At 39.3% G+C, this 12,661-nt stretch overlaps 1 protein-coding gene across 10 annotated transcripts in view; it reads right to left on the reverse strand.

The window, feature by feature from the left end:
* Positions 1-12,661, reverse strand: part of NFX1 (nuclear transcription factor, X-box binding 1) — a 77,254-nt gene that overhangs the window by 32,538 nt on the left and 32,055 nt on the right. For all 10 annotated transcript variants that reach the window (XR_011995502.1, XR_011995503.1, XR_011995504.1 and 7 more), the window contains exons 8-10: positions 7,734-7,833; positions 7,434-7,651; positions 2,103-2,200 (exon numbers count right to left, since the gene is read on the reverse strand). Coding sequence is in view for 3 of the 10 variants with exons in the window: in XM_026008971.2 (XP_025864756.1) it covers positions 2,103-2,200; positions 7,434-7,651; positions 7,734-7,833 (416 nt within the window). In the remaining 7 variants the exon portion in view is untranslated. The remainder of the gene's footprint in view (positions 1-2,102; positions 2,201-7,433; positions 7,652-7,733; positions 7,834-12,661) is intronic.

Genomic DNA, 12,661 nt, shown 5'->3' on the forward strand with positions numbered 1-12,661 from the left:
TGGGTTCCCTGCTCAGTGGGGATCCTACTTCACTCTCTTCCTTCTGCCCCTCCTATATACTCATGCTCTCTCTTGCTCTCAAATAAATAAAATCTTAATTAAAAAAAGGGGAAAAGAAAACTTACTTTCAATGGAAAAGTCCATTCCATTACAAAAGACATTTATTTCATGAAAAATTTAACTAAACAATGAGGTAATGATCAACAGTTTCAAGAGCACACTCACTGCCATAGGGTCCACTATTAGAATGAGTGAGGAAGGACAGTAAATGAAAAGTGAAAGCAGAGAGAATGGGATTGCTGGGGAGAAAAAAGCAAACGGACTGTAGCCATTTTTAGCTCAGTCATCCCAATCCTGCCTGTGTTTCTTGGTCACAAAGAGCACCTCCGGGCATTACTAAAATTGTGATTACTAAATCACAGTACTTCACGGTCTTCAAGGTCCTGTATCTGACATTCAAAATACCTCTATTGCCCAAGGTCCAAGGTCTTCTGCTGTTTCTTTCAGAAGAAAAGCTACCTATACGGACTTTTGCCATACATAAACTGTATTATTTTTACATTTTTATTCTAAAGCTTACCTAATAAACTAGCTCCCAATTTATGGACTATATCCTCAGAATCATTTGCAAGTCAGCAGCTACCAGACCCTGGGCTTGGTAGCAGTGAATATGCACTGAAAGTGGGTCAGAGAGGACAGATCAATACTTGGTATGCTCTCCAAGTGGGATTACCCAGACTTCCTTTTTTTTTTTTTTTTTTTTTTTAAGATTTATTTATTTATGATAGACATAGAGAGAGAGAGAGGCAGAGACATAGGAGGAGGGAGAAGCAGGCTCCATGCCAGGAGCCTGACGGGACTGGATCCCGGGACTCCAGGATCGCGCCCTGGGCCAAAGGCAGGCGCTAAACCGCTGGGCCACAGGGATCCCCTACTCAACAACTTCCATAACAAGGCTCTTGCCTCTGGTTACAAGCACAGGAATGATAAAAATGGTAAGGCGTCCTTTTAACAAAAAGTCCCATCAAAACTGCCCCAGGCAGAAAACAGAAATTGACAAAACAGTTCTATAGTGAAGATTTAATCTTTCTGAAAGGGCAGTCAGGCCTTGGCCACTGGTTTCTGGTAGGTAATCTCTAAGCCCCTGGAATATCATGCCTGATAGGAGTGTCACTATTTGTATGAGGCCTTGTGTCATCACATAACCTAACCTAATTTAGGGTATAGGCTGGCCATATTGAAAAGTCTTAACATGAGGACTGTCTACACCACGAAGACCAGTAATGAACTTCAGGGTGGGGGCTCTGGGTCACACAGTAACGGTAGACCTCTGGTGACACTGGAGATTGAGATTAGCCACATGGGCAGTCAACCACATGTACACAATGCAGCCTCAGTAAAAACTGAACACCCAGGCTCAGGTGACCTTCTGTGGTTGGCAATACTCCATGCATATCATCACAAACAATATTGAGAAAGTGACACTGTTCCAACTCCATAGGGTGAGGACAACTAGAAAGCTTCATATTTGGTGCTTTCTTGGACCCTGTCCTGCATGTTTCTTCCTTTGGGTGATACTAATCTGTATCTTTCTCCCATAATAAACTGTAACCACAATCATAACAGCTTTTAATGAGTTGAGTCCTTTTAGTCAACTATCAAACCCTGAAAGTGGTCTTGGGGATACTGGACTTGCAGTTAATATCAGAAGTTAGGATGGTCTTATGAACTATTCTAATTCAGCAGCTGTCTAAACTCTTGCAGGTGTCAGAAACGAGGGTGATCTTGTGGACTGCATTCTTTCCAACTTCTTAGCTAACTCCTTGCAACAGTGCTTTTGTTCTGTACTAGCATCTAGCATTATCACACTTGTATTTGGCAGAGCTATCTGTATACTTGCCTTTGCCCCATTACTGTCTCTGAGCCTGGAGTGCTAGTTCTCCCCTACAACTGGGCCATGGTTGCTGTCAGTATACATGGCTGGACTGAATGAATCATACATCGTATGATAGGAATAGAACAAGTTATTTTGATTCCTCCCCCCATAATCATGAATTTAAAAGGTATGGGTGGTAACAATTCTAACATTATTTAGGATTTACCTTTGTTCTGAAAGAGCATCTGCAGGAAATAACCGATGTACGAGAGCATGGTCCACAGTCTCCTTCATGGCAGAGCTTTTCACAGGTATGAATGAAATCTTTAATAAAAATGAAATAAGCTAGGAATGAACACTGCAAGTACTCATTTTCAGATTACCAATTTCACTAGCCACAGCGGTCATCTATTTCCATGACCTACAACTCCAGAATTAAAGCTGAGGGAAGAAGGATTTGGTCAGCGCCTCTTCCCCTATCTTCATCTGGCAGGTTGGACCTTTTCCAGAAAAGACAGGGCCCAGAATCAGTCATGGTAATATCCTTGGGAGTGCATGATGCTTTGCCTAAGTCAAAAATCAGGTCTTCTGACTTCTTTCTTTAGGCTTCAAGTCTCAAGGTTAGACTTGGATATCCTTAAAATTATAGCCATGGATGATCTCACTGAAGTACTATTGACTCTGAAAATCATCTGGGGATCATAAACATTCAGAAACCATGATCCATAATCTCACTGACTCAAACTCTGTGACTATCTGCCATTCATTCTGCTAACCTACATTTAGGACAAGTCCTATTTCAAGGACCCCTCAGGGATCAGCCAGTCTCTTATCGCTATTGTTTAAATGATGTATTTTTTCCCTCCTTTTATTTTCATCCTAATTTTATTTTTATTTTTTTTAAATATTTTATTTATTCATGAGACACGGAGAGAGAGAGAGGCACAGACATAGGCAGAGGGAGAAGCAGGCTCCATGCAGGGAGCCTGACGTGGGACTCGATCCGGTGTCTCCAGGATCACGCCCTGGGCTGAAGGTGGCGCTAAATCGCTGAGCCACCCAGGCTGCCCCCACATTTTATTTTTAACTCTAAAGTCTGTACCACAAGACACAACTTATGTACCATAAGTTGGATCTTGTGCTTTTTAAAAAAAAAATTTGGTTGGACAACCTCTGCTTTTTAAGTTTAATCCATTCACATTAATGTTACTATAGATATGGTTAGATTATATCTGCCATTTAACTTTTACTTTTCTGTATGCCTCGTGTCTTTTTTGTTAATCTAATCCTCCTTTACTATTTCAGTGAATATTTCTAATTTAATAGTTTTTTTCCTTTAATAATATTTTTCACTATTTTTGGAGGGTTATTTTCTTAATGGTTGCTCTAGGTCTTACCATATACATCTTATCAGAATCTACTTCAGATTTATACTCACCTAATTCCAGTGAGATATAGAAGCCTTATTCCTATGTAGCTCTTTCCTTTCCTTTCCTTTCCTTTCCTTTCCTTTCCTTTCCTTTCCTTTCCTGTTATGTCTACATGTTACAAACCCAACAATAAATTATTTTGGTATTTTATTACATGGCTATTAAAGCTGAGAAAAGGAGAGCAAGGACACATTCATAGTTTGTTATATTTATCATCTTATTTACCATTTCTGGTTTTCTTCATTTGTTCCTGCAGATCTGGGTTACCATCTGGTATCACTTCCTTACTCCAGTACAACTTTGATCCTACCCACCTCCTCTGTGCTCTTATTGTCAGATATATTTCCATATGTTATAAGCCTAGCAATACGATTACATATCATCTCGTATGACTGCTTTTTAAGTCACTTGCAAAAAGAACATGTATTTATAATTAGGTATATACTCTTTTTCATATGGATTTGAATTTACATCAAATATAGGTTTACTTGCTTTTAGCCTGAAGATCTTTCTTTAGTATTTATTGTGAAGTAGATCTGCTAGCAGCAAATTCTGTTTTTATTTTCATTTTTGAAAGTTTTGCTGGATAAAAGTTTCCTGGCCATTCCCCCTTACCCACCCCGGCATTCTGAATTGGTCATTCCAGTGTCTTCTTCTTGTGATGATTGATGCCCTCTGCGCTGTTTCCAATGAGAAGTCTATCAATCTTACTGGGGTTCCCTTGTATGTAAGGAGTAGTATTTCTCTTGGCACTTTCAAGATTTTCTCCTTGTCCTTTGGCTTTCAGCTTTTTACTTGCGTCTAGGTGTGGATCTCTAGGTATGGTTGAATTCATCCCATTGGATAAGCTGAGTTTCTTGGATACACAGATTAACGGTTTTCAATAAAATTGAAAAGTTTTCAGCTGTTCAAATATTTTTCTGCTTTCTCCTATTCTGGTATTCCCATTACATATATGCTTAAAAGTGCCTCCAGCTTCTCTGAGGTGCCATTCACTTTTCATTTTATTTTCTCTCTGTTGGACATAAATTGCTCAGCAGTCTGATCCAAAGAAATGTGGATAGGGGTGGGTAGTCTTTGAGTCAAGTCTGTGAAGCCTGTTCTGACCTTAGAAGGGATCCTTTTAGCTCTTTTCCTGGTTCTTTCTGCTGAACTAGCTGGCTTACAGTTTAGCTTATTGCCCTTAATTAAGAAGAGGTATTACTTCCTAAAAGGCCTTTAGGTCTGAACTTCTCCACGGTGTTTCAAATTAAAGTCCATTCCTTTGTGAAATACTTTAGAGTTCTCTTTTCTTATAGACTACCTTTTTCCTCTGGGAAAAGTCTTAGTCACTTGTTCTTTATTCTTGGTGCTGAGTGGGACAGTAGCCTTTGGTTTTCTTGGCTTCTTTCTCCCAGTGAGGAACCTTTGCTCTAATAAGTAGCTGGGGTGATAATGACTGGGGCCCCAATATTCTAGCCTGTTGTGACTGGGGTAACTCTGTGGGGCTGTACGGAAGGGAGCACCTAATCTCTCGACTGTGCTTACCAGAAATTTAGCCTTTTCAACTTGGGAGTTAGGGGGATGAAAAATGCTGGCAGTTTGCCCTTCCCAGTGGGATGTGGTGACCTTTGACTGGGAGCTTAGGGGTAGAAGCAGCCCCATCTTCTTGGCACACCTATTTTGAGTTTTTTTTTTTTTTTTTTAATTATTTATTTACTTATTCTTGAGAGAGAGGAGAAAGAGAGTCAGAGACACAGGCAGAGGGAGAAGCAGGCTCCATGCACCGGGAGCCCGATGTGGGATTCGATCCCAGGTCTCCAGGATCACGCCCAGGGCCAAAGGCAGGCGCCAAACCGCTGCGCCACCCAGGGATCCCTTGAGTAGAGTTTTTAAGCTGAGCTCAGGTGGAAGTAAGTAAGTGGATTGTTACTTAAATGATAGACTCTCGCTGTTCTTACTGAATTTTAGATTTTATGCCCATGGGACAATTTCCGGAAATTTTAAATGACTGCTTTTTAATAATTTTCCCCAGCTTTGCTTGTTTTGCTGGGTAGCAGGTCCATGTAGCTTATGTTCCCATCCTGAAAGCAGAACTCTCCCTAGTGTCTTGTACTAAAAGCTATTTGTCTAGAATGCAAATTCCTAATGAGTGAGATACTAAAAGACCTCAAGCAAGCTATCTACAGATAAGCCAGATCTGAATAAAGTTGACAGCTATTGTTTTCACTAGCCATGGGCTTTCTTTGAGCTTCTCAATCCAACTCAGCCTAATTCCTCACAATTTTTCCATGATTAAAAGCCTGATGAGGGGGGATCCCTGGGTGGCGCAGCGGTTTAGCGCCTGCCTTCGGCCCAGGGCGCGATCCTGGAGACCTGGGATCGAATCCCACGTCGGGCTCCTGGTGCATGGAGCCTGCTTCTTCCTCGGCCTGTGTCTCTGCCTCTCTCTCTGTGTGTGTGTGACTATCATAAATAAATAAAGATTAAAAAAAAAAAAAAAAGCCTGATGAAGTATAGTGGTTACCCTCAAATCCTTTGATCTGGTCTTGTCCCACTCTCTGGACCTATTTATACTAACAATTATTATCCTTCTCTTGCTCTAGTCCCTCCCACATTACCAATTTCACAATTCCTCTTTCTCTCATTGCCAACATATTTTAGTCCCACAGTAGGATTTCTGGTCATTGTATACAAAATTATTAAAAAACTGACCCGTGAGTTTTCTGAAAAGGGAAGACTTTTACTAATCCTTCTTGATTTTGAAGTCATTTGATCTCCACTTTACAGAGCTTATCTGAAGATACATTTTCACAGTAGGCAAAGAGAACAAATAGACAACTGATTTTCCTAATGCAGTTAAAATACATATTAAAATATGAAAAAAGAGCATTTCTCCTCTATACACAATTTAAAAGTCAGACTGTAAAAAATAATTAGGTAGGGTGCACCTATCGGTTCCTGCTGGTATTAGCAATAAATGTGAAATCTCTTTTTGAAAAACATGGAAATCAAAACTAAAGATTTTAGCTTTGCCACAATTAGTTATGGGAACACCTCTCTTACACAGATTCAGTTGCCCACATCCATTTTTCTAAACACACAGTCTTTGAACACTCACCCAGGAGAAAAGGTGCCAAGTCACTGCAAAACTACATAGGTATATTGGCCAAGGACTGCCCCAGAATGTCTCAGACTATTACTTTATAGTTAATTCCAACAAACTTTTTCTGGTTTCTATATCCAAATAATCAGAAGCCACAAATCAGAAAAAAGGGAGAGTCAATAATGGTAGGCACACAGACATACTAAAAGCAACGCAGGACAATAAACAAACAAAAGGTTTAACAAGCAGATAAAACAATTCAAACTGCACAATGGTGTAGGGGAATTGCCTGAGAAACCTCAGCAGGCCCTTAGGGCATTACTATACTCAGCATTATATAGTAACTGAGGTTCACGAAAATGACAACTCTGGGTTAATAAAGGGGAAAGAAATTATCTTCAGTAACCTCTGTTTAAAGAAAGAAGAAAATGTAAATTTTAGAAAACTGTCCTTTCAAAATGATGCACAAGTCTTATCCTTCAACTAGATGGGAAACTTAGCTATACAGAATTCTTGAATACTCCTAATGGCTAAAGTTTTATTGTACTTAGCATTTTGGTTCTTAAACATCTCACCCACAGTTATTTAACATGTTCCTGTTATACAAAAATGCCTTTACATACTCACTGACCCCTGGATTGGTAAAAGGATATATGGTGTTCATACTACTGCAGGTTACTAAGAGAAATTATAACATCCCCTTCCCACCCTGCCATGGGATAGTATCCCACAACTATCCTGCGTTGGCAATAAAATACCTGAAGCAGGAGAGATCACTTGGGCAAATTTGAGTTTTTACAGGTATATTTTCAGGAGGAAAGAAAAAATGCCCAAACAAATTTGATTATTAATATTTTCAACAGCCTCTGATACTATAACTGAAATTTAACACTTCCTATGATAGTGTAGTTCACTATGATAAGCTTAGTGTAGTTCACTATGATAAGCGTAGTTCACTAAGCTTCCTATGATAGCTTATGTAGTTCACTGTTGCCAAAACTTCCATTCATATTTTTAAAGACAACTTTATGCCTACGGTTACCTAAAGAACCACATGGCAGAGGCTTGCCGCACACTTTTCCGCATGAAGGGACAGGATCCATGCATGTTTTCCGAGTACTACTTCCAAGTTCTAGCAATTGGCTGAGAGGAGTTTGGCCACAAGGGCAATAGCGCACCAGCTGGGGGAGCCGTGGGCATGGCTGGCAGGGCTGAGGGTGGCATACTTGAGAACATGTATGGTTCCCACATTTCAAGTCCCTGTAAGAAAAACAACATGCTATTATATAATTGTTGCATAAAATATAGCTTTATTCTAACTGAGAAAAACATAAAACCTTACTTGCCACATATCTTTAAACAGCCAAAGTCGCCAAATCCATCAGACTTTCCTACATCTGTTCCACATAACACATCTCGGGAAGTGCTGCCACAGTAGCATACTTGAGAACATAATTTCAAAAACAAAGGTTAGTAACCTGTATGGGTTCTTAATATATTCCAAACAATCTATAAGAACCTGGCACAAAAGGCTATCCGTTAGTGTTGATCAGACCTAATGCAGAAATAAATGTGGCTTATCTGGCAGCTCTCTGATCCACCTAAGAGACTTTATTTATATCATAGGAAGAAGTAAAAAAGGCCTTATAAGAACTGTCAATATCCTATGGTGACTCTGTAGCAAATCCCCAAAACAGCATTAAAGTGAAGCAACCCTCTAAATTAAGAGAGGACTATCTGGCCCATAATTCCATGGCTGAGAACCATTCACCATGAAGCTTCCTGAGGCCCTCTGGAGATGGATGCTACAGAAGATGGAAACTAAGGTGGTGGCAGTTGTGGAGGAGTTGATGACTGAATTCCTGCCATCTTTACTCCAACCCAAGCAGCAAAGATTTAGTACTTTATATATTGGGTTCACATAACATGCTCAGAAAAACTTTCTATTGCTAAAAAGGAACCAAAAAAATCAGTCCAATGTAAAACTCTTAATAATTTGTATTCTACTATTGAATTTGAAGTAATAATGTTTGGTATTCACACTGAGTAGAAAGTTCAAACAACTCAAGACTTTTATTTCCTAGATAAAGAACCTGGTTTAACATCTATAGATTTTCCTGTGGGTTCAAGGAATAATGAGTTCTGGGGAGGTGGATGAAGGGATGGGGTAACTGAGTGATGGGCATTAAGGAGGGCATGTGATGTGATGAGCACTGAGTGTTATATGCAACTGATGAATTATTGCAAACTACAGCTGAAACTAATGATGTACTCTATGTTGGCTAACTGAATTAAAAAAAAAAGAAATGAGTTCCTTTATTTTCTGAGGTCAGCAATAAGTATGTTATATTTAAGAAATTAGGTTTCTGATATATTAATATGTGACAAAGTCTGGTAAGAATTAATTTTTCATCAATTTATATAATTCTTCTAAGTGTCACTTTATTTTTTTTTTTTTAATATTTTTTTTAATTTTTTATTTATTTAATGATAGTCACACAGAGAGAGAGAGAGAGAGAGAGAGAGAGAGAGAGGCAGAGACACAGGCAGAGGGCGAAGCAGGCTCCACGCACCGGGAGCCCGACATGGGATTCGATCCCAGGTCTCCAGGATCGCGCCCTGGGCCAAAGGCAGGCGCCAAACAGCTGCGCCACCCAGGGATCCCCTAAGTGTCACTTTATATTTTTTATTTATTTATTTATTTATTTATTTATTTATTTATTTATTTATGATTTATTTATTGTAGACACAGAGAGAGACAGAGGCGGAGGCAGAGACACAGGCAGAGGGAGAAGCAGGCTCCATGCAGGGAGCCTGATGCGGAACTCGATCCCAGGACCCCAGGATCACGCCCTGGGCCAAAGGCAGGCGCCAAACTGCTGAGCCACCCAGGGATCCCCTATATTTTCAATTTATAATAAAAATTTATCCCATTAAAATCAATCCATGCGGGGAAGCCTGGGTGGCTCAGCTGTTTAGTGCCGCCTTCAGCCCAGGGCATGATCCTGGAGACTCAGGATCGAGTCCCACGTCGGGCTCCCTGCATGGAGCCTGCTTCTCCCTCTGCCTGTGTCCCTGCCTCTCTCTCTCTCTCTCTCATTCTGTGTCTCTCATGAATAAATAAATAAAATCTTAAAAAAAAAATCAATACATGCAAATACACCTGGCCCTACATAATAAATGCAGACCAAAAGAGTAGAAATTAAATTGAAATCTTGCAGACCTAAAGATGCTTTCCTTCTTTCTCAGTACAACTTAGATAAGTACTTGCACAGAAAATTAACATCAGAATGTAACATTATCAAAACATCAAATCTTAAAATCACATATTAAGTTTGTTTTTAAATTTTTATTTATTTATGATAGTCACACACACAGAGAGAGAGAGAGGCAGAGACACAAGCAGAGGGAGAAGCAGGCTCCATGCACCGGGAGCCCGATGTGGGATTCGATCCGGGGTCTCCAGGATCGTGCCCTGGGCCAAAGGCAGGCGCCAAACAGCTGCGCCACCCAGGGATCCCAAAATCACATATTAAGTAAAAAATAAAATAATTCTAACTTCAAACATTAAAAACAATGTTTATAAAATAAAACACTGTATTGAACAGATCAAAAAAATTTTTTTTAAGATTTTATTAATGACAGACATGATCCAGCAATTCTACAACTATTTACCCAAAGAAAATGAAAACACTAATGTGAAAAGATACATGCACCCCATGCTTGTTGCAACATTATTTATAATAAACAAGATGTGGAAACAACTCAAGTGTCCACCAATAAATGAATGGATAAAGAGGATGTGCTACATACATACACAACTTAATATTATTCAGCCATAAAAAGAATGAGACTTTACCATTTTCAACTTACATGGATGGACCTAGAGGATATTGTGCTAAGTGAAAGGAGTCTGACAAAAACAAATACCGTATGATTTCACTTTTTATGTGGAATCTAAAGAATAAAACGAATGAATCAATGAGCAAGCACAAAACCAAATAGACTCTTCTAAAATTTTATTTATTCATTTATTCATGAGACACACAGAGAGGCAGAGACATAGGCAGAGGGAGAAGCAGGCTCCCTGCAGGGAGGGACCTGATGCTGGACTCGATATCAGGACCCTGGGATCCTGGGATCATGCTGAGTCAAAGGCAGACATTCAACCACTGAGCCATTCAGGCATCCCCCAAACACTTTTCTTCCCCCCCCAAATAAACTCTTAAATACAGATGACAAACTGGTGGTTGCCACATGTGGGTAGGGCAGTGGATGAACTAAGTGAAGGGGATTAAGAGGTACAAACTTCCAGTTATAAAATGAGTTATGGAAATAAAAAAGGACAGTATAGAGAATATAGTCAATAATATTATAATAACAATACATGCTAACAATGACCACATTTATTGCGGTGAACACTGAATAATGTAGAGTTGTTATATACCCAAAAGTAATATAAAAACAAAATGGAGCCCTTGATCAATCAGGAAATAATTTGAGTACAATATTAAAAAGCTCTGTTATGTATGCTTATGCAAAAGAGACAGCAATATGAGCTGGTGACAAGTGGTCACTGCTGGCTGAAGATTATTAGGGAACCAAAGGCAGTCTGGAAGAAGATCTCTGCTGCCTGCTGTAGCCTATTCAGCATTTTTATTAACACATGAATGAGGGGGTCCCTGGGTGGCTCAGTGGTTGACCACCTGCCTTTGGCCCAAGGCCTGATCCTGGAGTCCCAGATGAGTCTCACATAAGGCTCCCTGCATGGAGCCTGCTTCTCCCTCTGTCTTTGTCTCTGCCTCTCTCTCTGTGTGTCTCTCATGAATAAATAAATACAATCTTTTTTAAAAAAAAAAATCTCTAGCTAAGGCTGAAAGGGATCCTAAGATAATTATAAATGGAGAGGATACATAAGCTATGTTCATGGCCAGAATAGTTTTCTAGATATTTATTGTAGACAAACAAAGTTTTCAACTAGGTTTGAAAAATAAACAATACGAAAACAGAAAAGCAGAGACTGGGATCCACACACAAAAAAAAGACCTGAGCTTAGTTAGCTGAGAAAAAGCACAATATGAATCAAGAGCTAAATATGGTTCACAAAGGGACTCTCCCACACCGCAATCTATACTGCTAAGACCAAACTGCCAGTATATATACTTAACTCCTGCCTTATCTCAAATGGATCTGAGGTAGCATATAGTAAGTATGTATATGAAATATAACAAAAGAACAAAATATAACAAAAGAATAAATGTAAAGATGTGAAAAGTAGAAAATTGGTAGAGATATAGAATAAATCATAGCTAAAAAAAAAGTATACTATGAAGACAAACATTAGGTCAGTTACCCAGGGTTCCTAAGATAAAATGATCAATAGTCTTTGAGGAAAAACAACTACTCTTAGGACTAAGGCCAGACAGGAATTTCTCCCTAGAGGGCCCATAAAAAGAACACTGAGTAATATATGGCACAGTTCCATACACAAAATCCTAATAGTAAACAACATAAAACATTTCATAGGACTGTTACTTATTTTGAGTGCCAACACAGATCAATAGCATCACATCAATGTAAAATTTAATAAAATAAAACTCTATAGGGTATCAATACATGGTAGCCCACAATCCCTACAGAGGAAGAGCTATTGTAAAAACATAGGAATCACACACTATGTGTCTCTTTGTGACTCGCTTCTTTCAGTTAGCCTAATGTTTTGGAGGTTCATCCACTTCATAGCATGTATCAATACTTTTTATCTTTTAAAGATTTTATTTATTTTTTCCTGAGAGACGAGAGTGAGAGAGAGAGAGAGAGAGAGAGAAAGAGAGAGGCAGAGACATAGGTAGAGGGAGAAGCAGGCTCCATGCAGGGTGCCTGATGTAGGACTTGATCCCGGGACTCCAGGATCACACCCTGAGCCAAAGGCAGACGCTTTAACTGCTAAGCCACTCAGCCGTCCCAGCATCTATCAATGTTACATTCCTTTTTACTGCTGAATAATAATGTGCTGTATGGCTACATTTGTTTATCCATTCCTCAAGTGATAGATATTTGAATTGTTCCCGCATTTTGTCTATGATGAATAGAACTGCTATGGACATGCATTTACAAGTTTTGTGTGGACATGTATTTCCATCTCTTTTGGATATACACCTAGGAGTGGACTTGCTGGGTCATATGGTAAAATCCTATAACATTTTAAACAATACCAGACTGAAAAAAAAACAAAAAACAAAAACAAAAAACAATACCAGACTGTTTTCT

This window comes from Vulpes vulpes, chromosome 12 (assembly GCF_048418805.1).
Source record: "Vulpes vulpes isolate BD-2025 chromosome 12, VulVul3, whole genome shotgun sequence".
Lineage (NCBI taxonomy): Eukaryota > Metazoa > Chordata > Mammalia > Carnivora > Canidae > Vulpes > Vulpes vulpes.